This window comes from Ipomoea nil, unplaced genomic scaffold (assembly GCF_001879475.1).
Source record: "Ipomoea nil cultivar Tokyo-kokei standard unplaced genomic scaffold, Asagao_1.1 scaffold2704, whole genome shotgun sequence".
Taxonomy (NCBI): Eukaryota; Viridiplantae; Streptophyta; class Magnoliopsida; order Solanales; family Convolvulaceae; genus Ipomoea; species Ipomoea nil.
The window spans coordinates 1,977,585-2,000,000 of record NW_017619132.1 but is presented as its reverse complement, the minus strand read 5'-3'; the positions used below and the strand labels follow the sequence as shown (position 1 = coordinate 2,000,000).

Sequence of the window (22,416 nt, the reverse complement as noted above, 5' to 3'; positions counted from 1 at the left end):
AGCAGGGAGGATCCAGAGCTAAGCCCCCTCCTATTCGAGGCCGGGTGGCGTAGCGGACCAAGAAAACGGATGCGCGTTGCTTGCCTTTTTTACTTGTTTTCTTGCTCAATAGAAGCATTCTAGCCTATTTTTATTTATAGAGGAACGGAGTAGCTCGACCGATAGGTATAGTTGTTCATGATGTTTTATTTCATTTCTTAAAAGGGACCTTTTGATATGTATTCATTAACCCTTTTTTCTTGAAGCTTGCTGGGGTTTCACACAGGTTTATTATATTCCCCCCGAAAGGTGTTCTTAGTAGCAATAGGCTACTAAAAGAGTTTGATTCTGTTTTTTGTTGCGCTAAGCTACAGACACATATAGAACATATTGTTATAGTCAGTGGATAGGTAGGAACACCTATACCTTTTAGTGGCTTCCTTGGTACCGGTTTGGAACTGAAAAGGGGTCCTCTCACACGCCGAGGGCTTCCTTTCAATTGCTTGGCCCTAATACCTATTAGTGCCTTCTATATAGCTCCGCAGTAAATTCCGTTCCGGCGCATAGAATTTCACGGATTCCAAGAAAAACGAACAAGTAACAGAAGTAGTGACCCACCCGTTGCCTTACCCATGGGATTGCTCCCTTCTCCAAGATACGTCTGCGAGAGTGCCAACTCGACCGCACGCCGAACAGAGAGACCGGCTTTTGGGACTTTCCGGGGCGAGGTAGAGGGTTACAGAAACGACAACTTTATATTCCTCGCGGAAGGCTCTAAGAATAGTAGAAGTGTAAAGCATTTCTGTAACTATTATATTCCTCTATAAGGCTCTCATAGCCTAGTAATGCATTTTTAAATGCAAAATCACTTCATTAAGAAAATGCCAAATGCGTTCCTCAATCACAAGCTCTAAAGGGAAAAAAATAGAATCACCACATCCTCATACAAGAACTTCGCCACCTCTCTGGCCATGCCTCACCGCCCTTGCTTCGACCCATTTGTCTCAGCAGTATTCGGTAGCGGGGAGTGAAGTAGGTCATCACTATCAGTAGTCACGCAAAAAGTAGCAACGACGCCCTTTGGCGAAGGGTCTTCCAAGCCCTGAGATCGCGGAGTGCTGCGCGCTTCATTAATAGGAGTTATACACTGACTAGAGCAGCGAGGAGCTACAAAAGAAAAGAGCTCACTTTCTCCTCGTTGGGGCGTAGCGGTAGCATTCTCACTCAAGAAGGTTTGTCAGGACAGGAAGAGCTAACCCAAAAGACAAAGAGCAACAAAAGAGGCCGGGTCTTTCCCCTGCCCTCTCTCTCGATGGGGTGCCTTTCACTCTGCTTTGTGAACACTTTATCGCAATGCCGGAAGGTAGGATTTCAGGTTTTTTGCCAAGCTATGAATCTTCATCAATGGCATAGTAATAAGAGATCAATCAATTTTTTATTTGATGTTCCATCGGCAAACACGACGAAAAAGGTAGCCGAACCACCTCCCTCAAGTGCTAGCGTACAAGAAGGAGCTTTCGGCAGTGAATCACATGTAGAAATACCAAAATGTTTCATCATCGAGATTTGTGCTTGGTCTTTCGCCTACCGTGTATGGTGTAACGGCATCTCGTGCCAAGAAAAAAGAAGGGGGGAACCTGGCTCACAAACCGGGGGATCTGGGGGCTTTTGCCCGCTCATCATCAATAGAATTTTAACTAAATATATCACACAAAAGCATCTGTCATGACTGTAAACTGGTTGAATTTCCACTAGGTTCAAGAATGCTATGAGCTTTCAGCAGAATATGAAGGGAAGCAAGATACCCAGAAACTAGAGGAGCTTGGGAGGGTGATTACTAGTCTGGATCCCGGGAATTCCATTGTGGTTACCAAAGCGTTTTCCAATATGCTTAACTTAGCCAATCTGGCTGAAGAGGTTCAGATAGCCTCGAGGCGGAGGAGTAAGTTCAAGAAGCGTGATTTGTCTGATGAGGCGTCTGCCACAACTGAATCGGACATCGAAGAGACTCTTAGGAGGCTTGTAGGACAACTGAATAAGTCCCCCGAAGAAGTGTTTGATGCTATAAAGAACCAGACAGTTGATCTTGTGCTCACCGCCCATCCTACTCAGTCTGTTCGTAGATCTTTGCTTCAAAAACATGCAAGGTCTGTTCGATTTTCATTGTTTTTTGGCTTCGGGGACATGCCCCCGAGGTGGAGGGTTGGATGTTTATGCAATTCATTTGTTTTCTGTGCTTCAAGCCTCCTATAAACCTTAACGGATAACATTCAGATATAGTGACTTTAGCCCGTTTCTCTCTTTTCCAGGATTCGGGATTGTTTGACTCAGTTGTATGCTAAAGACATCACTCCTGATGATAAGCAGGAGCTCGATGAGGCTCTACAGAGAGAGGTAGGCTAGATTTTGAAGAATTTTTGGCTTCTACAGTTCATGAATCTTGGCGTGTTTTACTTCATTAACCGTTCTATCTGTTTTTCACTACACACAGATACAGGCAGCTTTTCGCACCGATGAAATCAGGAGGACCCCACCGACTCCACAAGACGAGATGAGGGCTGGGATGAGTTACTTCCACGAAACTATATGGAAGGGAGTGCCAAAGTTCTTGCGCCGTGTTGACACAGCTTTGAAGAATATTGGGATCAATGAGCGCGTCCCCTACAATGCCCCGCTTATCCAATTTTCTTCATGGATGGGAGGGGATCGAGATGGTATTTACCCTTTTCAACAAGAATCCATTTTCCACATTCATTCTTGAGAGTCATTTTTAGTGGCTAAATATATACCCGTTATCGAAAATTTGCTTATAATGGAAGTAAATGATGATTCAAAGCTTCTGAAACTTTATCACTTGCATTGATAGCTATTCCATGTTTTAGAAGCACAGATAATAGTATCCTTTCAGATCAAGAATTGCTTCATTTGATGATATATATGGTATAAATCTAACCATAAATTATAAAACGAAGTAACGTTTTTTTTCCTTTTTTTGGTTGTTTATTCAAATTATATATCAGGCAACCCGAGAGTAACCCCAGAAGTTACAAGGGATGTGTGCTTATTGGCTAGAATGATGGCTGCCAACATGTACTTTTCTCAGATTGAAGATCTTATGTTTGAGGTGATGGATTATCGAAAATGGCTGACATATTCTTCTGTTAGTTCGACCCTTTGGCATTGACTTCGTTTCTGATATTTCTCGTTCCAGCTCTCAATGTGGCGGTGCAGTGAAGAACTGCGTGGTCGGGCAGATGACCTTCATAGGACCTCGAAAAGAGATGTCAAACACTATATTGGTATTATACTCGTGTAATCGTGTTCTAAAAGAGATGTGGCAGCTCTCTCTCGATTTTTTACGCCAAAATTTTTGTCGTTTATGCAGAGTTTTGGAAACAGATTCCCCCGAATGAGCCTTACCGAGTGATTCTTGCTGATGTTAGAGACAAACTGTACAGCACGAGGGAGCGTGCTCGCCAGTTACTAGCGAATGGCTTCTCTGATATTCCCGAGGAGGCAACGTTTACAAACGTCGAACAGGTCTGTCTTTCGAGAAATTAAACTTCACTATATGTGTCTTTGTGTAAAGCTATGAAGTGATGGTTTCTCTTGTGGTTTCAGTTTCTGGAGCCTCTTGAAGTATGCTACAGATCGCTATGCGCCTGTGGTGACCGGTCTATTGCAGATGGAAGCCTTCTCGATTTTCTGAGGCAAGTTTCCACCTTTGGGCTCTCGCTCGTGAGGCTCGATATACGACAAGAGTCCGATAGGCACACCGATGTTCTGGATGCAATCACGCTGCATTTAGGGATTGGATCGTATAAAGAATGGTCGGAAGAGCGCAGGCAGGAATGGCTGCTATCTGAGCTGGGCGGGAAGCGCCCTCTTTTCGGCCCCGACCTGCCTAAAACCGAAGAAATTTCCGATGTGCTCGACACGTTTCATGTTCTTGCTGAACTCCCCTCGGATAACTTTGGCGCCTACATTATTTCGATGGCCACGGCCCCATCCGATGTGCTCGCTGTAGAGCTTCTGCAGAGAGAGTGTCATGTCAAGAATCCGCTGAGAGTCGTGCCTTTGTTTGAAAAACTCGACGATCTCGAGGCTGCACCGGCTGCTCTGGCTAGGCTGTTTACGATAGATTGGTACAGGAACAGGATCGACGGGAAGCAAGAAGTCATGATTGGATACTCGGATTCAGGGAAAGACGCTGGGCGGCTCTCTGCAGCGTGGCAGCTGTACAAGACTCAAGAGGAGCTCGTGAAGGTGGCGAAGGAGTATGGTGTGAAGCTCACTATGTTTCATGGACGGGGAGGGACCGTGGGGCGAGGAGGCGGTCCAACCCATCTCGCCATTTTGTCACAGCCGCCCGACACAATCCACGGATCCCTTCGCGTGACGGTTCAAGGGGAAGTCATCGAGCAGTCCTTCGGGGAGGAACACTTGTGCTTCAGAACGCTGCAGCGCTATACTGCAGCCACACTCGAGCACGGAATGCACCCTCCTATCGCCCCAAAGCCCGAATGGCGGGCCCTTCTTGACGAGATGTCTGTCGTTGCCACTGCAGAGTATCGCTCCGTGGTCTTCCAGGAGCCTCGATTCGTTGAATACTTCCGACTCGTAACATCCTCACCATCTGTTATATAACCATTAATGTGCAATCCAACTATCAGCTTAGCCTTTTAGTTAAGATGGAGCACATGCTTCAATTTGGTATCAGAGTCTGTAACACTCCCTTTAACCTCTTTAATTTGTTGCAGGCAACGCCCGAGCTAGAATATGGGCGAATGAACATTGGGAGCCGGCCTGCAAAGAGAAAGCCAAGCGGGGGAATAGAGTCACTCCGTGCAATTCCATGGATCTTCGCCTGGACTCAGACGAGGTTTCACCTCCCCGTCTGGCTCGGCTTTGGAGCTGCATTCAAACACGTCATCGAGAAAGATATCCGAAACCTGCAGATGCTGAAGGACATGTACCGGGAATGGCCTTTCTTCAGAGTGACACTCGACCTCGTTGAAATGGTGTTCGCCAAGGGCGATCCAGGCATTGCAGCTTTGTACGATAAGCTGTTGGTATCAAAGGATCTATTGCCATTCGGAGAACAGCTAAGAACCAAATTCCAAGAAGCCAAAAGCCTTCTCCTCCAGGTAAGATCCACTGCCATTTCTTTCAAGAAAATCAAGAATCCAAGAAAATCAAGAATCTATTATTCTTTACCTTAATTTCTGCAAATTCTGCAGGTTGCTGGACACAAAGATCTTCTCGAAGGCGATCCATACTTGAAGCAGAGGCTGAGTCTGCGAGACGCCTACATCACAACGCTCAACGTCTCTCAAGCGTATACACTGAAGAGGATACGCGATCCGAGCTACAATCCACATCTGGCACAGGAGATCACAGAATCCAGAAAACCCGCTACCGAGTTGGTGATGCTTAACCCCACCAGTGAATATGCTCCTGGATTGGAAGATACCATCATCTTGACCATGAAAGGAATTGCAGCTGGAATGCAGAATACTGGTTAAGATGTAACAAGTCTCTTCAGACTTCAGTTTCACCCTATGTTTGTATACATTACTTTATATAAGTCATATATAGTGCCTATGTGAGTGAATCTTCAAATAATGTTTTGCCTCAAGGCTTTGGTTGGTCTAAAAAAAATTCCAACTTTTTGTGTTTATGATGATTCTTGCTATATCTTTAAAGTGTGTTGGGGTGTACCCCAACCAAGTTAGTCAGGCTGGGCAAATTATATTGTGGACCATGGATAAATGTTTGTTTTTAGTATATAACTTGAAAGTTTATTTTTAATGCACTGAAAACTCATTTTTAGATACTATACCAAATAATGAATCTTCAGCATACAAAAAATAAACATTCGATATATTAAAAATAAATCTTATGTTAGTGGTTCAAAAACCTTAATTACAAGGTGAACCATGATCCGTGGTATAATGATTGGTTAGACGGTTGATTTGGTAGTTGGTAATCATAAGATTACAAGTTTTACACTCAGAAGCGATTTATTTATCTTTTGATTTGAACCACTCAGTGATTGATTTATCTTTTTTGTGGTTCCTCGTCCTTAAAATAATAATTACGTGTTTTTGTTGTTTCTAAATGGTTTGGACCGAAATGGATAGAATATAAAATTTGGATAAATTAAGATGAGCAGGTCAGTAAAGAGATCTATTATATTTTTGTCAAAAACCCGTATATATATATATATATATATATATATATATATATATATATATATATATATATATATATATATAAGAATCTATTAAATTAAATTATTTACTATATCAAGTTGAGTTTTTTCCTTTAATGAAAAATTATTTAAAATTATATCAATACTCAAATTTTTAAAATTGAATAACCAATTTAAAGATTTGATTAAATTATCATAGCGTTCAAAAGGTGAATCTAATAAATATATAATATAGATGGGGTAATTAACATACATCTCATCTTTAATTTCACAATTTGGGATTCTCTTTGGCGTGCAATCATCGTGCATGCCAATAATTAAATGTATAATAATATTATTATTAAAAACAACAAACATGCAAAAACCTTAAAAACACAGAATCAGATCGAAGTAGGAACCCCGGAACCCTTCTTGCAGGCTTGCTACTTCCACCAAGTTGCCCCTGCGGAATAGCATTTCCACCATGGTTAGGGATAGGGAAGTGAAGAAATATGAATTTTCTTGATTTTCAGGGACAGGTATAAATAAGTGGGATTAGTGCCTATATATATATATACAAGAGAAAGACGCATAATTAAGCAAATTAGGAATATAGGTTGGGTATAATAAAAAATTTGAGAACTGAGCTGGCAATGTATAGGACATTGCATGCACTTACACAAACCTTTAGGGGGCCCCGATTGACAACAAAAATCTAAAAAGAAACCTGGCAGGTGAGCATTTCACGCACTTGCTACATCTAACTAGAGCGTGCAATGCACGTGCCGTTAGGCGTGTATATATATATATATATATATATATATATATATATATATATATATAAAAGAGAAAGACGCATAATTAAGCAAATTAGGAATGTAGGTTGGGTATAATAAAAAATTTGGGAACTGAGCTGGCACTGTGTAGGACATTGCATGCACCTACACAAACCACTCGAAAAAAGTGAAAAAAAAATTAAAGCTTTTTGAATTTATTTAAGGAATATTGTTGAAATAACTAAAATAAGACATCGAATTACAGATAATAATGCAATTCGATTATCTAATTAAAAAGATTATAAAAATTGTGTCAGTGAGCCGTTTAATATTATATAATTAAATCAAAATTGATTTGTTTCTTCAGTTATCACTGACTTGGCAGTCATTTTGTTACAAATTAATATTTTTAATTTATTTTAATAATTTTAAATAAAATATTTTTTTTAAAAAAAAACCTTCAGCTGAGAATGTATTTTTTTAAAATTTTATTTAAAATTATTAAATAAATTTTAAAAATATTTTTTTTAATAACATGATCGATACATCAGCGATAATTGACACCTTATTTGTGATGAGCACCACCTTACATAAAGGTGATAATGTTGTCAGCCTTTTAATTGATATATATAGTTAGAGCATCCACAATGGTTGGGGAGAATTGGGGGATAATGTAAGAGTGATTAAGAGAGAGAATGTGGGAAGGGGAGGAAAAAAAAAATCAAAATCAAAAATTAAAAAACAAAAAAAAAAATAAAAAAACTAAAGGGTCAGGCGCGCCGTTTGGCGCACCTGACGTGCCCGTGTGGGCGGGTTGCTGTGCGCGAAACGCGCACAGCAACCCCCTTTTCTTTTCTTTCTTTTTCTGCCATTCTCTCCAATTTTGCAGAGGCATTCTTCCCCAAATAAATCTTCCCTATATTAGCTTTGAACTTGAACAAGAAGATTTCATCTGACATGCTCCCCACATTATCCTCTTAGTGTGGATGCTCTTAGAGGAAGGTACTTCATTTCGGCGCTTTATTAGCACCTTATTTGTGAAGAGCACCTTACAAAATCCTAAATTTAGCACCTACTTTGTTGCAAAGTTCTTACGTAGCACCTTATTTGTGAGCACGTGAAGGTGTCGTTGTTTACCTCTTGGAGGTTACAAAAAGGTGCGGTGCTTAATTTAGCACCTACCTTACAAAATGTGCTTACATAGCACGTACCTTATTTGTGAGCACCTTACTAAAAGGCTATCAAAAAGTGACTCCTTTCAATGCTTAATTTAGTACCTCCATGAGGTGCTAATTATTGAGCACCTCACGGAAGGTGCTTACATAGCACCGTAAGGTACTTGTGAGCATCTTACGAAAATGCATGTGTTGTTGTCAACCTTTATTTTAGTAGTTACTGATCAACAAGTTGTCAACCTACTTAAAACACACATTTCAGTAGTAGTGCCTACGAATTTTCCCCGTAAATCATAAATTACAACAATGACTCGCAAATAGACACTTAGAAAACTATCTTGATAGCCAGCAATGTAACATCATCTTCCTCAAATGATAATACAAAGAACAATGAGAAATAATCATTAAAAACATGGCAAAGCCTAAGAACACAAAACCTAGACGACTTGAAAAACCAAGTTAAAGACCTCCCCATGGAATCAACCCACTTAGCTCAGACATGAATCCAATCAAGATGGAGTCTTAGTCGGTCCACGGTATACGCAATCTCTTCTATACTGTAATCAAAGTACACCGTGTACGTGTCCCCAACTTTTCCGGTATCTCCCCGGCCCACCACCCGTCATTGTCATACACATCCACCTTGTCGCCCCTGTGGAATATCATTTGCTGATTTACCGCCATGGTTATGGTAGAAATGTGATTTTGTTGGCTGGTTATTGATTTAATTTGCAGGGATATATAGCTATGACGCATAAACATATTAGGACTGTAGGTTGGGTATACGTACAGATTTTGAAACTGATATCGAGACATGTCTCCGGGAGGGATCTAGAAATTTCTTTTAATCTAGAGCAACCATATCAATGATTTTTACTCAAATAGGAAAAAAAAAAAACAAACAATTGCTTTTTAATTAGTGGGAGTAGTGATTTTTTTTTTTTTTGAGATTTTTGCCTCCTGCAAATTAAGTATTTTAGGGGGTCCCGATTGACAACAAAAATCTAAAAAGAAACCTGGCAGGTGATGAGCATTTTGTGCACTTGCTGTGCCTAGGTGGCGCGTGCAATGCACGTGCCGTTAGCCATATATATATATATATATATATATATATATATATATATATATATATATATATATATATATATCAATTCATCTATCTCGTTTTGTATGTATGTTTCGTTAATGAGATTTGATTTGACACAATTTATTTACAATCTAATTTTTGTAATATTTAGTTTAATACTAGTATATAAATTTATATATCTCAAATTAAACAACCATTAAAAGTAATATAAAATACAAAAAAGTTCACTTAAAGTTTTTTTTTTTTCTTTTTTGAATACTATTGACTCTATTAGAAGGTAGTATATGTTCTGTATTTTCTTTATCTACTACAATCCAAAGAGTCAATACCTCACCACTAAGATTCGATCTTGTGACACTCCCTCAAGGAGAGTCACAGAGATGCCACTTGGGCACAAAGTGCTTGGCCTATCATTTAAAGTTAGTCAATCTATGAGTACAGTAGTCTCTTTGATTCTGGGATGAATAAGATTAGGGTGCCCAAACGTTTTACTATATATTCTCGGACCAAAACTTGGAATATATTATTATTATTTTGAAATACTCATAATTTTTACAAGATAGTATTTTTTTTTATACTTTTTAAAACATTTTCAGCCTAACAAGTCTAAGTCCCAAACACCAGGGTTCAGACCTATGCCCATCTATTTGAATAGGTAACCAAAATGCCATCACACTACACAGTAGTTGGCTGGAATACATTATTTAGAAGCACCTGAACTTGAATTGATGAATATTAGATCAAGACGCACTTATCCCAAACCAAGTTGATAATAACCTAGTTAGTAGGGTAACTACAATGTTTCAAATTTAACTATTCATCATGAGATTGGAGTTGCCTATTAGTCTTAATTGTTTGAACTAATTAACTACAGACAACTTAATTACACAAATTTATCTTATTGTGGTAGTTTGTCAATCAGAATCACTTAAATTTGCTTTTTGACGCACATTCATCGAGAGAAACTATATATTAAATGTATAATATAGATGTGATGACAAACATCTCATCTTGAGTCTCACAATTTGGGATTCTGATACATTACTCTCCTCCTGGGATATCAAACACCTTCTTTTTATAAGACACTGTTGGGGGTGGTCTTCTTATAGTTTTTAGTTCTTTATGCTTTATATATTATTTAAAAAATTTAAAAAGTTTGACTTTACTTTTTCTTCAATAACCCTTCAAGTATAACTGAAGCTTATAGCATACTACATGTTGGAAATTTTAGTTAAAATATTAGCATTTAAGTGACTATTTTGTGGTATAAATATATGTGGATCGAAGTTGTTCATTTTTAATTTGGGTAAGGTCAAAATGGATTCAAGTTCTTCATAGGCCGGGAGACGAAGAAACCAATATATCGTACGCTCAAAACGGATAATGAGTGAATGAGAAAATTGAGTTTCAATGTAAACCCATTTTGAGTTGAAAAAATTGAGTTGTGCGAAGGCTTAGGAGTAGCATTTATCGCAATTGGAAAATGATGTGGATTTGCACATACTAGTATATATACAATTCAATTTTAAAAAGGAGTTTGAATGGTATGCTAGTTGTGAGCACCTTACGAAAATGTGTTATCGTCAACCTTTTGGTATAGTAGTTACCAAAAATGCTTCATTTCCGTGCTAATAAAACACCTTATTTGTGAGCATTGAGCACCTTACGAAAACGCTATCAAAAGGTACTTCCTAAATTTAACACCTATCGGTACCTAAGTACGCACCTTATTTATGAGCACTGTGTACCTTACGGAAAGGCTACCAAAAGGTGCTTCCTAAATTTTGCACGTACCTACCTAAGCACCTTATTTGTGAGCACTGAGCACCTTACGAAAACATTACCAAAAGGTGCTTTCTAAATTTAGCACCTACCTAAACAACTTATTTGTAAGTACCACCGCCACCACCTTATGTAAAGGTGATAAATGTTGTCAACCTTTTGGTATATATAGTTACAGGTGCTTCATTTTGATGATTAATTTAGCACCTACCTTATGGAAGGTGCCTTATTTGTGATGAGCACCACCTTAATTACGTAAAGGTGATAGATGTTATCAACTTTTTGGTATATGTAGTCATGGGTAGACCCACAATGGGGGCAACCCCCACTCCCCCTGCCCCACCCCCACCCCTTATATATATATATATATATATATATATATATATATATATATATATATATATATATATATATATATGCACATAAATAGCGGGGGCCCTTAGGGTTGGGGTTCAACCTTTTTGGAAGAATGTACATAAATAGCATGAACTTATATTTAAAATTTATATTTATATATAAATCACTAAATGTTTGAGTAGCTTAGTTGGTTGAAACTTTAAATTAAATTTGATGTAAAATAGTCTATGTATGTTATAGGTTTGTATCTCATTAGTAGCATTTGCCCTTAGATTTCCTCTTTTCTCTTTTATTTGACCTCTTTCATTCTTTCATAAGACAAATTAAATATTTTTTTAGTCTACTTTTATGAATCATTCATAAGAAAAATTAAATGTTTTTTTAGCCTACTTTTATAAATCATTTAATTAACAAATTAAAAATATATTTTTGACTTCGCCCCAAACTATCATGTAGTCTTAAAAAAAAAAAAAAAAAAAAAAAAAAAAAACATCTTAGTAGAATTTATAATGTATTTTGTATCGAAAGGTGCTTCATTTCAACACTTAATTTAGCACCTACCTTACGGAAGGTGCTTACATAGCACCTTATTTGTGATGAGCACCTTATGAAATCCTAAATTTAGCACCTACCTTGATATTGCGAGGTGTTTACATAACACGTTATTTGTAAGCACCTTAAGTAAAGGTGTTATTGTCAACCTTTTGGAGGTTACAAAAAGGTGTGGTGCTTAACTTAACACCTACCTTACAAAAACTGTTTACATAACACTTTATTTGAGAGCACCTTATGAAAAAGCTACCAAAAAGTACTTCCTTTCAATGCTTAATTTAGTACCTCTGTAAGGTGCTAATTATTGAGCACCGTACGGGAGGTGCTTACATAGCACCGTAAGGTACTCGTGAGCATGCACCTTATGAAAATGCATGTATTGTTGTCAACCTTTCGATCAGTAGTTACCAAAAGATTAAGCACCAATAATGTTTATCGAAAAATTGTCAATCTACTCAAAACACACCTTTCAGCATTGCATACCAACCTTCCACGAAAATCATAGATTATAACAATTGACTCATAAATAGACACTAGAAAACTATCTTGATAGCTAGCAACATCATCTTCCTCAAATGATAATACAAAGAACAATGAGAAATAATCATTAAAAACATGTCAAACCCTAAGAACACAAAACCTAGACGACTTGAAAATCCAAAGACCTCCCCATGGAATCAACCCACTTAGCTGTGACATGAATCCAATCAAGATGAACTCTTAGTCGGTTCACGGTATACGCAATCTCTTCCTTACTGTAATCAAAGTACACCGTGTACGTGTCCCAACTTTTCCAATGATCTCCCCGGCCCACCACCCGTCGTTGTCATACGCATCCACCTTATCGCCCCGTCTGAACTCCCCACCACCATAATCTCTTATCATTCTGACATCCAGCGGCACGGGGCGGACTTCGGCGGCGGAGACCACCTCGCGAAGCGGCCCCGACAAGTCGTTCTTGACGAGAGTCTCGTACTGGACAATGTACTCCCTCACCGCCGTCAGCTCCATCACCACCGTTGCTTCGAAGTAAGATCCCCGGAACCCGTGTTTCAGGCTCGCTACTTCCACCTTGTGGCCCCTGCGAAATATCATTTGCTGATTTACCGCCATGGTTATGGAAGAAATGTGATTTTCTTGGCTGGTTATTGATTTGCAGGGATATATTGCTATGACGCAGTGAGATTATATTAGTCCCTATATATATGAGATTGACGCATAAACATATTAGGACGGTAAGTTGGGTATACGTACAGATTTGGAAATTTCTTTTAATCTGGGTGAAAAGAATGAAGGATTAATGGAATATTATTAGGGGTGAAGCTCTGATTCTTTGAACCTAATGGACACAAAAGGGCCAAAAAGGCAAAAACAATGACACATAAATGTGTTTTAATTTTAAGTTAAAAACAAAAACAAATATACTAAAAACAACAATAGGTAAAAAATAAATGAAAAATTCAATGTAGATCCACCCTGATGTATCTAGACAACATCGAGATAAAAAAATGAAACTACATAGAATACTATTTTTAAAATTTATCTTAGTATTTGTACTATAATTTCTAGATACCAAAAAAAAAAAAAAAAAAAAATCAGCAACACGAGAACATTAAAGGACCCGTTTATACTATTTTATTTATTTATTTATTATAGAATTAAACATTTATCGTTACGTTAAATGTGACATGTGGCCACAATTATCCCACTGTAAATTCGTGCCCCTGATCGTAACTAGACAACATCGAGATAAAAAATGAGATATTTATTACATTTATTTTAGTATTTGTACTAATTTATTTTAGTATTTGTTGCTAACTTTTTTTTTTTTTTTTTTTTTTTTTTTGTATTGTATGATGAAACATTTATCACTATGTCAAATGTGATAGATGACCCTTTGATACCAATTTTCAATCAAATAGTTAATAGTGAAATGATAACTTTATTCTATTATATTTGTATAGCATGTGCTCATATAGTATCTTTGTCCCTCCCTTTGAGGGAAAGTCACATGATCAAATCTCGATGGTGGGGTATTGACTCTTTGGTGACAGTACTTAGAGAAAGTATAAAACAAATATTACCTGTAATAGAGTCAATTTCTCCAACCCTCTACACCCCCAACATTTTTTTTTTATTCCATTAAACATAATACGTGTTTATATAAGCACTCAATCAAGTTCTACATTTATTTTTCATATTTATTTATTTCTTAAATCCTAAAACATTATAAAATTAATTATAAATTCAAAACTTTGAGTGGTTTCTTATACCCGACATTCAAAATACTTTGAAATATGTTTGGTTTGAGTGAAATACTGAAATATATACTTCAATTTACCTATCTCGTTTTGTATGTATGCTTCAGGTAATGATATTTAATTTGACTCAATTGTTCAATTTTTGTAAGTTTAGTATTAGTATATAAATTTATATGTCTAAAAAAACATTAAAAGCAATATAAAATACAAAAAAAAAAATTGAATTTCAAAATAAATAAAATACTTTTTAAAAAAATAAGTAAAATTAAAGAATTAATGTGACCAATCAATATTAAATATGTCATGTAAGTCGTAAGATGTAATTGATAAATTGTAATCTTTGCTTTCATATATCAAAACTACATTTACATCGGGATATAATCATTACAAATTTAGTATCTACATTAAAATTTCTCTTTTCGATTAGGAAACAACAAAAAAAGAAATAATTAAAAAATTTATTTACTGTTTTAATTTAGTAAATCAAGTATGGAATAATGATAATTAATTAATACAATAAAAGAGTTGTCACACTTATAACATTATTAACCTAATACTCTATCATTTAAGTTAATCAATCTATGAGTAGTATGTTTGATTTAATGATGAAAATGAGTAGGGTATCGACATGTTTAACTATTCTCGAACCACCAAGGACCTTGAGGTCCATTGCTACCTGATTGTTTCCCTAAGTGGGGGGTGATAGGATTTGAATTGAATATTTTCTGTAAAAGTCCGATTCTTCATATATAAGAGTTGTGTATTAGCCATATTGGTTTGAGCCGTTTAATTACGAATAACCTAGATTGATTTATCTCATTTGGCGCTGATGTGGTAAATATCGAAGGTTCCACGAATACATAATGTACAAGGTCAGACCGTAGGTCGGTCTCTTAATGGTCTACTTGTTGGTTTAAGTATTTAAGCTCGGTTGGTAATGTAAGGCTAGAGGTTCTCGAGCTAAATAAGACCATATTGAAGTATCTCCAAAAGTCCTTCTTCCCTGTACTTAATGCGCTCGGCATGTGCGACACGTGCTACTCATGCAGAGAGACAAGCCTCGAGGCGGACTCCACCACATGTACGAAGACTTCTGACGCTCTTACTTTTGCCGTCGCCGAGTTAGACTAGTGGGATCGCTATCCAACTCTCGAAATGAAAGAGGTCGGGTTGTTTATCTTGCTCCCGACCTAAGAAGACCGGGAAAGATCCGACCTGAGGCCCAGTAAATAGGGCCGCTAACAAAACCCTGGTCGGCTCTTTACTGGAGGTCAGGCCGAATTGTTCCAGGTCGGTAGATGGTTTGGAATAATTTTTCCCGATGATCCGTCGATATACCTATCAAGCGCTTTATTTACTAGATTCATAAGATGAATTTTCACTCAAATCGCACGGTGATTGTAAATTTTTACGTAAATCAAAGTTAAGTGGGCTAGTGGACTAGTGGAGGGAGTTAAATGCAAAAGAAAGAAACTTCACCGGGTCAATCTCTGAAAGATCAAAGTTGAAGGGTTTCCATTGTCAACTCTTGGGATGACAGCTCAAAAAATCATCGTCTTTGTCGAAGAAAATGCGACATTGCAACGTAACAGCTGTGCTAGGCAGAGGAAAAGCTAGAAAGAGCTTTGGAGTTTAGTCTTTCTCAAGTCTCAACAACTAAGCAGAGCAAAAAACCTCTGAGAGAGACACTGATCTGCCATGGATTCCTCTAAACAACGCGAGCACTTCGTCTATGTCGCCAAGATTGCCGAGCAAGCTGAACGCTACGACGGTTAGGGTTCCGCCACCCCCCCTCTCTCTCTATACATACATTCATCTATATGATACATAAGATTCGCTTAATCCTACTTCTATATGATTATTTTATTGCAAACAGAGCTTAAAGATTGAATTTTTACTACTTATTCGAGTGAGCTCACTAGTGTACTGAAATTGGGTCGTTTTCAATTACAATCTAGTTCTTGTTTTTAGTCAAAATCTGTTCTTTTTCCTCACCCATCTTAGAGATTTTAGGGAATTTGGTTTTGAATTTTGGCAGAGATGGTGGATGCTATGAAGCAAGTGGCAAAAATGGATGTGGAATTGACTGTGGAAGAGAGGAATTTGCTATCTGTAGGGTACAAGAATGTGGTGGGATCTAGGAGAGCATCATGGAGGATCTTGTCATCCATTGAGCAGAAGGAAGAGTCAAGGGGGAATGATCTGAATGTGAAGAGGATCAAGGAGTACAGGCAAAAGGTGGAGATGGAGCTCACCAATATATGCAGTGATATCATGACTGTGATTGATGAGCATCTCATCCCCTCATCCAATCCTGGAGAGTCAACTGTGTTTTACTACAAGATGTGGGGGTTTTACGCTTTTACTCGGGTTTATTGACATGTTCTAATGCCTTTGTTTGATGTCTCTAGATGTTCGTTTGATTTATCTTTTGGGTGTAGGAAGGGGGACTATTATCGCTATCTTGCGGAGTTCAAGGATGGGAATGACAAGAAAGAGGTTGCTGATCTTTCATTGAAAGCGTACGAGGTATATAATTGCTTTCTGTTTGAGTTCGGTTTTTCTCATTGTCGTGCACTAGTTTAAGAGACACTAAAGGGTACAAATATGTATTATTGTTTCTTATACTATCCCCGTTGTTTTGTATGTCTAAGGTAAATAAATGTATGGATGCTCGAAAGAAAGTGACCATATTTGAGTTTACCGTTTCTCTATTTTCTTGCAGACGGCTACCACTACAGCAGAGGCTGAGTTACCACCTACACACCCCATTCGATTGGGTTTGGCTTTGAACTTCTCGGTTTTCTACTACGAGATCATTAATTCTCCCGAAAGGTTCACCTTAACCAGTTCTTTCATTTGTTGAACCTTAGCATGTCTTGTCAGGCATAATTAATTCTGTTTATGTCCTGTTCTTGATGTTGTGATTAGGGCATGCCACCTTGCAAAGCAGGCTTTCGATGAAGCAATTGCAGAACTGGATTCCCTGAATGAGGACTCCTACAAGGATAGCACCTTGATTATGCAGCTCCTGAGGGACAATCTTACGTTATGGACTGCTGATATCCCCGAAGATGCAGGTAAATTTTCTAAGGTGTACCCTGACCTTAACTAAATATTGGGAATGCACCGAGGCAAGGGAACCTTCTATAATAAATTTTGGATCCACCTGATAGCTTTCTTGTATGACATTTGCCAAATTGAAGCATGTGCTCCATCTCAACTAAAAGCCTAAGCTGATAGTTGGATTACACATTTATGTTTATATATTATATGCGCAACACGCCCCTTCACGTGTGCTCCTGCATGGGGTTGGCTCTGGTCTTAACATATGCTTCATCTGAATTAAAAACCTAAGCTGATAGTTGGACTGAGCATTTATATTGATATATTATATGCTCAACATGCCAAATATCCTCGAGTATACATTCAAGAAAACTTAAAGATGATATTGGCATGTCCCGTATCAACGTAGCTTCATGTAAAATGGTATTCTAAAAAGTATTTCGGTTCCGTTTCACAGAAGATGGCCAGAAGGGGGATGCCACGAACAAACCCGGAGGACCTGATGATGCCGAGGTAGGCTGTTCTGATATCTCCTGCTCCCTTTCCCTGTACTCGAGTACACATTCAATTTCATACTCAATTGAACACGGTTGTTATGCTGTGTTGCCCTTTGCAGTGATTGAAGGAGCGAGCTGATGATTACAAACTCGTGTACGTGTATTTGGAATAGAGAGGAGACGGGGATAAAGCCATGGGGGATGCATGTTTGTCTTATAATTCATCGTATAGATACAGTTCCATGAATTCTTCTGTTACAGCGTGTTAAATGTATCAAAATTGGATGTCGTGTATCACGTTATTTAATTTGCATCCCCCGCGATATTTCCCTTCATCATTTTAGTGTATACTTTAGTCTATATAGATGATTGATTTGGCATATGGGTTGTGTTTTACATTCCAGATGACTGATGCATAGCCCAAAATGAGATTTTCAGTTGTTCTCCTGTTGTCTAGTCCTTTGTGATTTAAGCTAAAACAGTTCCATGTGATTTCAATAAGTCTTCAGATAATAGAGATTTATGAAGAGTCCTTCAATCTTTGATTTATTGGAAAGCTCACTAGGTGCCATAGTTGACCGTCACAAATGAAGGCTAACTTGAAGTTTGTAGTTATCAAGTTAACTATTGACCAATTCAGTTGGGTTGTCACCTAAAATCGAGCAATCTTGTAATCTTATGTTGCCTGGGGTTACAATAAATGATTTTGATCCAATTGCAGAACATACTTCTTGTTTTCCTTCCAAGAAAAGAATCATGTGTCAAGATCAAACTTTTATATCATTATGCTAAAAATTATAACAGATGATAGAGTCGCAACATAGTCAATGCATAGTACAGTTAAGTTTGAGAAGTCATAACTCTTTGTAGGCTCCAAAAGTCCTTGTTTCCATAGGGTAAGTTAGCTTTTACAGTGCTAAGCTAAGGGGCACATTCTGTGACTTATAGACCAGTTAGGTTGAAGGGGCACATTCTGTGACCTATAGACCAGTCAGGTCGATTATGTCACGTGTTGACACTACAGATATGTGAATGAATGCGAAGGGGCACATTCTATGACTTATAGACCAGTCAGATCGATTATGTCACGTGTTGACACTAAAAAAATGTGAATGAACGCGAAGACTGAGATGACAGATCCGTCGGGCCAAATATCATTTGTCCACTCTAGTGGGATCCACTTGGTCTTGAAACATGCCACCAGGGTCGGATACGGTCAGAAATTGTAGTGTATCCCCATTAAGAAGTTTAGTAATTATTAATATAATTGTGAGATTCAAAATTACCTTTGACCTGTCTTTGCCCCGGGCAATAGTGATACATAAAAAGAGTAAAACATCTACTCTACAATGGACTGCTTCTAAATATAATCATTTATACTTGTTTGGTGGACCAACTGATTCAATTAATCAATTAATTAATGGCAATTAATAACAATAATATAATGGCAAGAATTTTTGCGGTGTAAGTGGCGCTAATACAATTCCTTAATTATTAAACTAATTGTGATTAGCATAATTTCTTTAATTTCTATGTGACAGACAGTTGGTGTGATGTGTGTATGCATAGTGGATTAGGGTTCTTGGAAATCAAAATTCGTGCAGTAATTGATTTTTGAACTTAATATTATACAAAAAATAATTATAAATTAAGTCACACATAAAATGAGATATGGAGAGTAACATATTAGATCATAATTGCAGAGTCTGAACGTACGTGCGTTTGTCCATATAAGTTGCGGCCAGAAATTTTCAACCATCTTTCTTACGTTGAATTGAACATTGTACAAAAGACAAATAATGATGTCTATTATCATGATCTATCGCCGTGCTCATTGGGCTTGTTTTTTTTTTTTTTTTTTTTTTTTTTTTTTTTGAGTGATTAGAAAAATCTGCTGAATTGTTAGTTATTATTTAGTGTGTAGATTGAATAAACTATGTATATGTGTCCTTTCAAAAAAAAAAACTATGTTTATGTGTAATAGCATGTAAATTACATTAGAGAAGTAAATTGTATCAGGAAGATCTAATGTGACAGCTTCGACAGAAAAGATGTTGGTAAAAATTAAATTTGTGACTTTCAAGTATATATGAGAATCATGTTTCACTCATTGGTGACTTTCAAAGAACATCAGATATCGAGCTAAATCTAATGTTTTGATTGATTAACTAATTACCAAATTAAGTTGAAAGAGATGGACTTATAACATTTTATAGTAACATTTCGAACTTGTTAGGATGAAACGTTTATCACGTACTATGTAAAAACAATAGTCCAACACTCATTTGAACTCGTGAATCCTCTAGTACCAATTGTACATCAAACACTCATTTGAATGTAATAGCCTGCAAATCGAGACCTTATGCGGCATACTTGATCGAGAGGGAGTTAATCTTCAGATACGGGGGTCATGTTTCATCTATCTGGCCACCTCCTTTGAGGCAAAAAAATGAAATACATGAGTCCACATGAGCAGCTCAGTTGATCACAGCGATAAAATTTGAGAACAATGACCCGGGACCGAGTCTCACCAGCAGCAGTATGTGCGGGAGCAACCTCTCAAAGTGAGGGGGCTCCTTGTGTGTTATAAGCAAAGATTTAATCTCTTTGTTCAGCTGAATTACAATGATTCGCATCTTTCCAGATACTCTACCGGGCCAGGGTGTGGGATACCATTGGAATTGGGGATTTAACCTCTTGAGAATAACAATGATATAAATGTGCATAAATGATGATAATTGTGGATTTCTTATGAGACACCTCTAGCTTCTCAAATAGGTCTGACTTAGGATGATTCCCATTATAATTTAGACTTTTATAAATCAATTCAAGAAATTTATTAAATAATAATAATTGATCGACACCATAATCCTTACGTTTGGAAGCTGTTATCTTAATTAACGGTGTCCCTAGTTACTCGCCTAATCATCACTTCCATTTTCTCGTACCTTTGTGAAATGTAGTCAAAATTATTTCAATATTTAATTACTGGTCGGCAGCGGATTTTCTCCACATAACACAATCATATCACTAGTGTGTCTGAAAATGTTAAACAAAAATCTTTTCTTAATCGACCCACAAATATTTGTAACTAAGGGAAATTTTACAATACAAAATATATAGTAAACCGGATGTCAAGTATTTATTATAAATAAAAATGAGCGATGTTGGGATTATGTTGCACATGCAATCGTTATACTATGGAACAATGTTTACATTACACTATGAATCATTATTATTCATGTGTATGTATTTTGTGTTATGAAAATTTGTACGGTGAAAGTATGAATTTGTGCCTGAAACAAATTAGTAATTGTGTTTTATGTTATGAATTTCTGTATCTTGTGTCATGAAATTCTGTACATATGAACATAATTTGTGCTCGATAAACTCTGCATTGTGCTAAGACAGTAACAAGCATCCTGACTAAGTTGATAATTCAACAAGTAACGATCGACACTTTTATAAATAAAATAATTTATGATAATATAGACACATTAACAGATTCTTTATTTATTTACTTTATGATAGCTAAATCTCTTTTGGGTTTGATTCAAAGTCTAAATCCCAAAATAAAGTTAGTTTTCTGACTACTTTTGGGATTCTAAAATTGCGGCAAACGAATTGAAAGAGAAATTTCTAACAGTCCTTTCGAGTACAGCAATGGCTATTGTCATTCTCGCTGATGTATGCTGACGAAATGGACTAGTTCGTTGTAAAATATTTTTTTGTAACCAACAAATCACAACTATTATTTAAAAATATGCAACGACTAAATTATTCTTTAATAGTCTGTAAATTATTAACACCATTTATTTTTCACATATTTTTTAGTAACATTCAACTACTAATCTACCAAAATGGATGTATCATATCAGTCTCACACATACACATTTTTTCTTTGTCAATATTCTACTTCTTGCTCTATAATTGTAGGCTGATTGTGTACATACATTATACAATGTGAGGTTTAGCAAAATTAAGAATTGTGACAATACTTGATTGGTAACCTTTAAGATGATGAATGATGATCAATCAAATGTGGGGCTTTGAAAAATGAAAATAGTGTGAATTAAAGTCCTATTATACAACAGTCAAGTAAAGTCGGTCTTTATTAATTTCTGCACGTAGTCTTTATTATTTATAGCTATTTAACTTTAGTATTTTATATGCAAAGTAGAGAATTGACAATCTCCTTACCTATATTTTTTTTTTCTTTTCAATTGCAATACATCATCCTTATTTTCCATCTTATATAAACTTGTTAGAATCAAGTTCACCATTTTGTAGATGAAAGATGGAAATTGAAGAGGATATAAAGAAGAAGAAAACTATTAAAATACATACGCATTAAGTAAAATTATAATAGAGTTTTATAGTTTTGTTACTTCATGAACTAAAACTTCAACTTATTCATAAAGTTGGGGGATATATATATTGCAATAACAAAAAATTATGGACTAAAATGACTAGCATGAAATAATTAAGAGATCGAATAAATATGCATTTTTCTTATTTAAAAAAAGCATAGAGACTTATAAATCTATTTTCAAATTAATCTTTTTTTTTGAAGGTTATTTTCAAATTAATCTAATCATGAAGAGGGGTAACATAAATATTATACCCACAAATATATGATGCATATATATGGGGTGTGTGTATTAACCCCTCCACCTCCCCTATAAACTTTA

At 36.7% G+C, this 22,416-nt stretch overlaps 3 protein-coding genes across 3 annotated transcripts in view; 2 read left to right on the top strand and 1 right to left on the bottom strand.

The window, feature by feature from the left end:
- The window catches only part of LOC109155834 (phosphoenolpyruvate carboxylase-like), a 39,258-nt gene extending 33,574 nt beyond the window's left edge, over nt 1–5,684 (top strand). The window contains exons 2-10 of the mRNA XM_019303498.1: nt 1,735–2,126; nt 2,289–2,373; nt 2,471–2,693; nt 3,000–3,103; nt 3,191–3,278; nt 3,365–3,519; nt 3,601–4,599; nt 4,740–5,126; nt 5,220–5,684. Coding sequence (XP_019159043.1) covers nt 1,735–2,126; nt 2,289–2,373; nt 2,471–2,693; nt 3,000–3,103; nt 3,191–3,278; nt 3,365–3,519; nt 3,601–4,599; nt 4,740–5,126; nt 5,220–5,504 — 2,718 coding nt within the window. The 3' untranslated portion in view covers nt 5,505–5,684. The remainder of the gene's footprint in view (nt 1–1,734; nt 2,127–2,288; nt 2,374–2,470; nt 2,694–2,999; nt 3,104–3,190; nt 3,279–3,364; nt 3,520–3,600; nt 4,600–4,739; nt 5,127–5,219) is intronic.
- A 6,946-nt stretch (nt 5,685–12,630) lies between these two features.
- On the bottom strand, nt 12,631–13,014 carry LOC109155664 (DUF724 domain-containing protein 2-like). The gene has a single exon (XM_019303286.1). The coding sequence runs from the start codon at nt 13,012–13,014 to the stop codon at nt 12,631–12,633; it is 384 nt and encodes a 127-aa protein (XP_019158831.1).
- Nucleotides 13,015–15,727: 2,713 nt separating this feature from the next.
- LOC109155578 (14-3-3 protein 9-like) lies at nt 15,728–18,181 on the top strand. The gene is made up of 7 exons (XM_019303178.1): nt 15,728–15,933; nt 16,201–16,507; nt 16,604–16,691; nt 16,888–16,997; nt 17,094–17,242; nt 17,686–17,741; nt 17,845–18,181. The coding sequence occupies exons 1-7, from the start codon at nt 15,861–15,863 to the stop codon at nt 17,845–17,847; spliced, it is 786 nt and encodes a 261-aa protein (XP_019158723.1). The 5' UTR covers nt 15,728–15,860; the 3' UTR covers nt 17,848–18,181.
- Nucleotides 18,182–22,416: the final 4,235 nt, after the last annotated feature.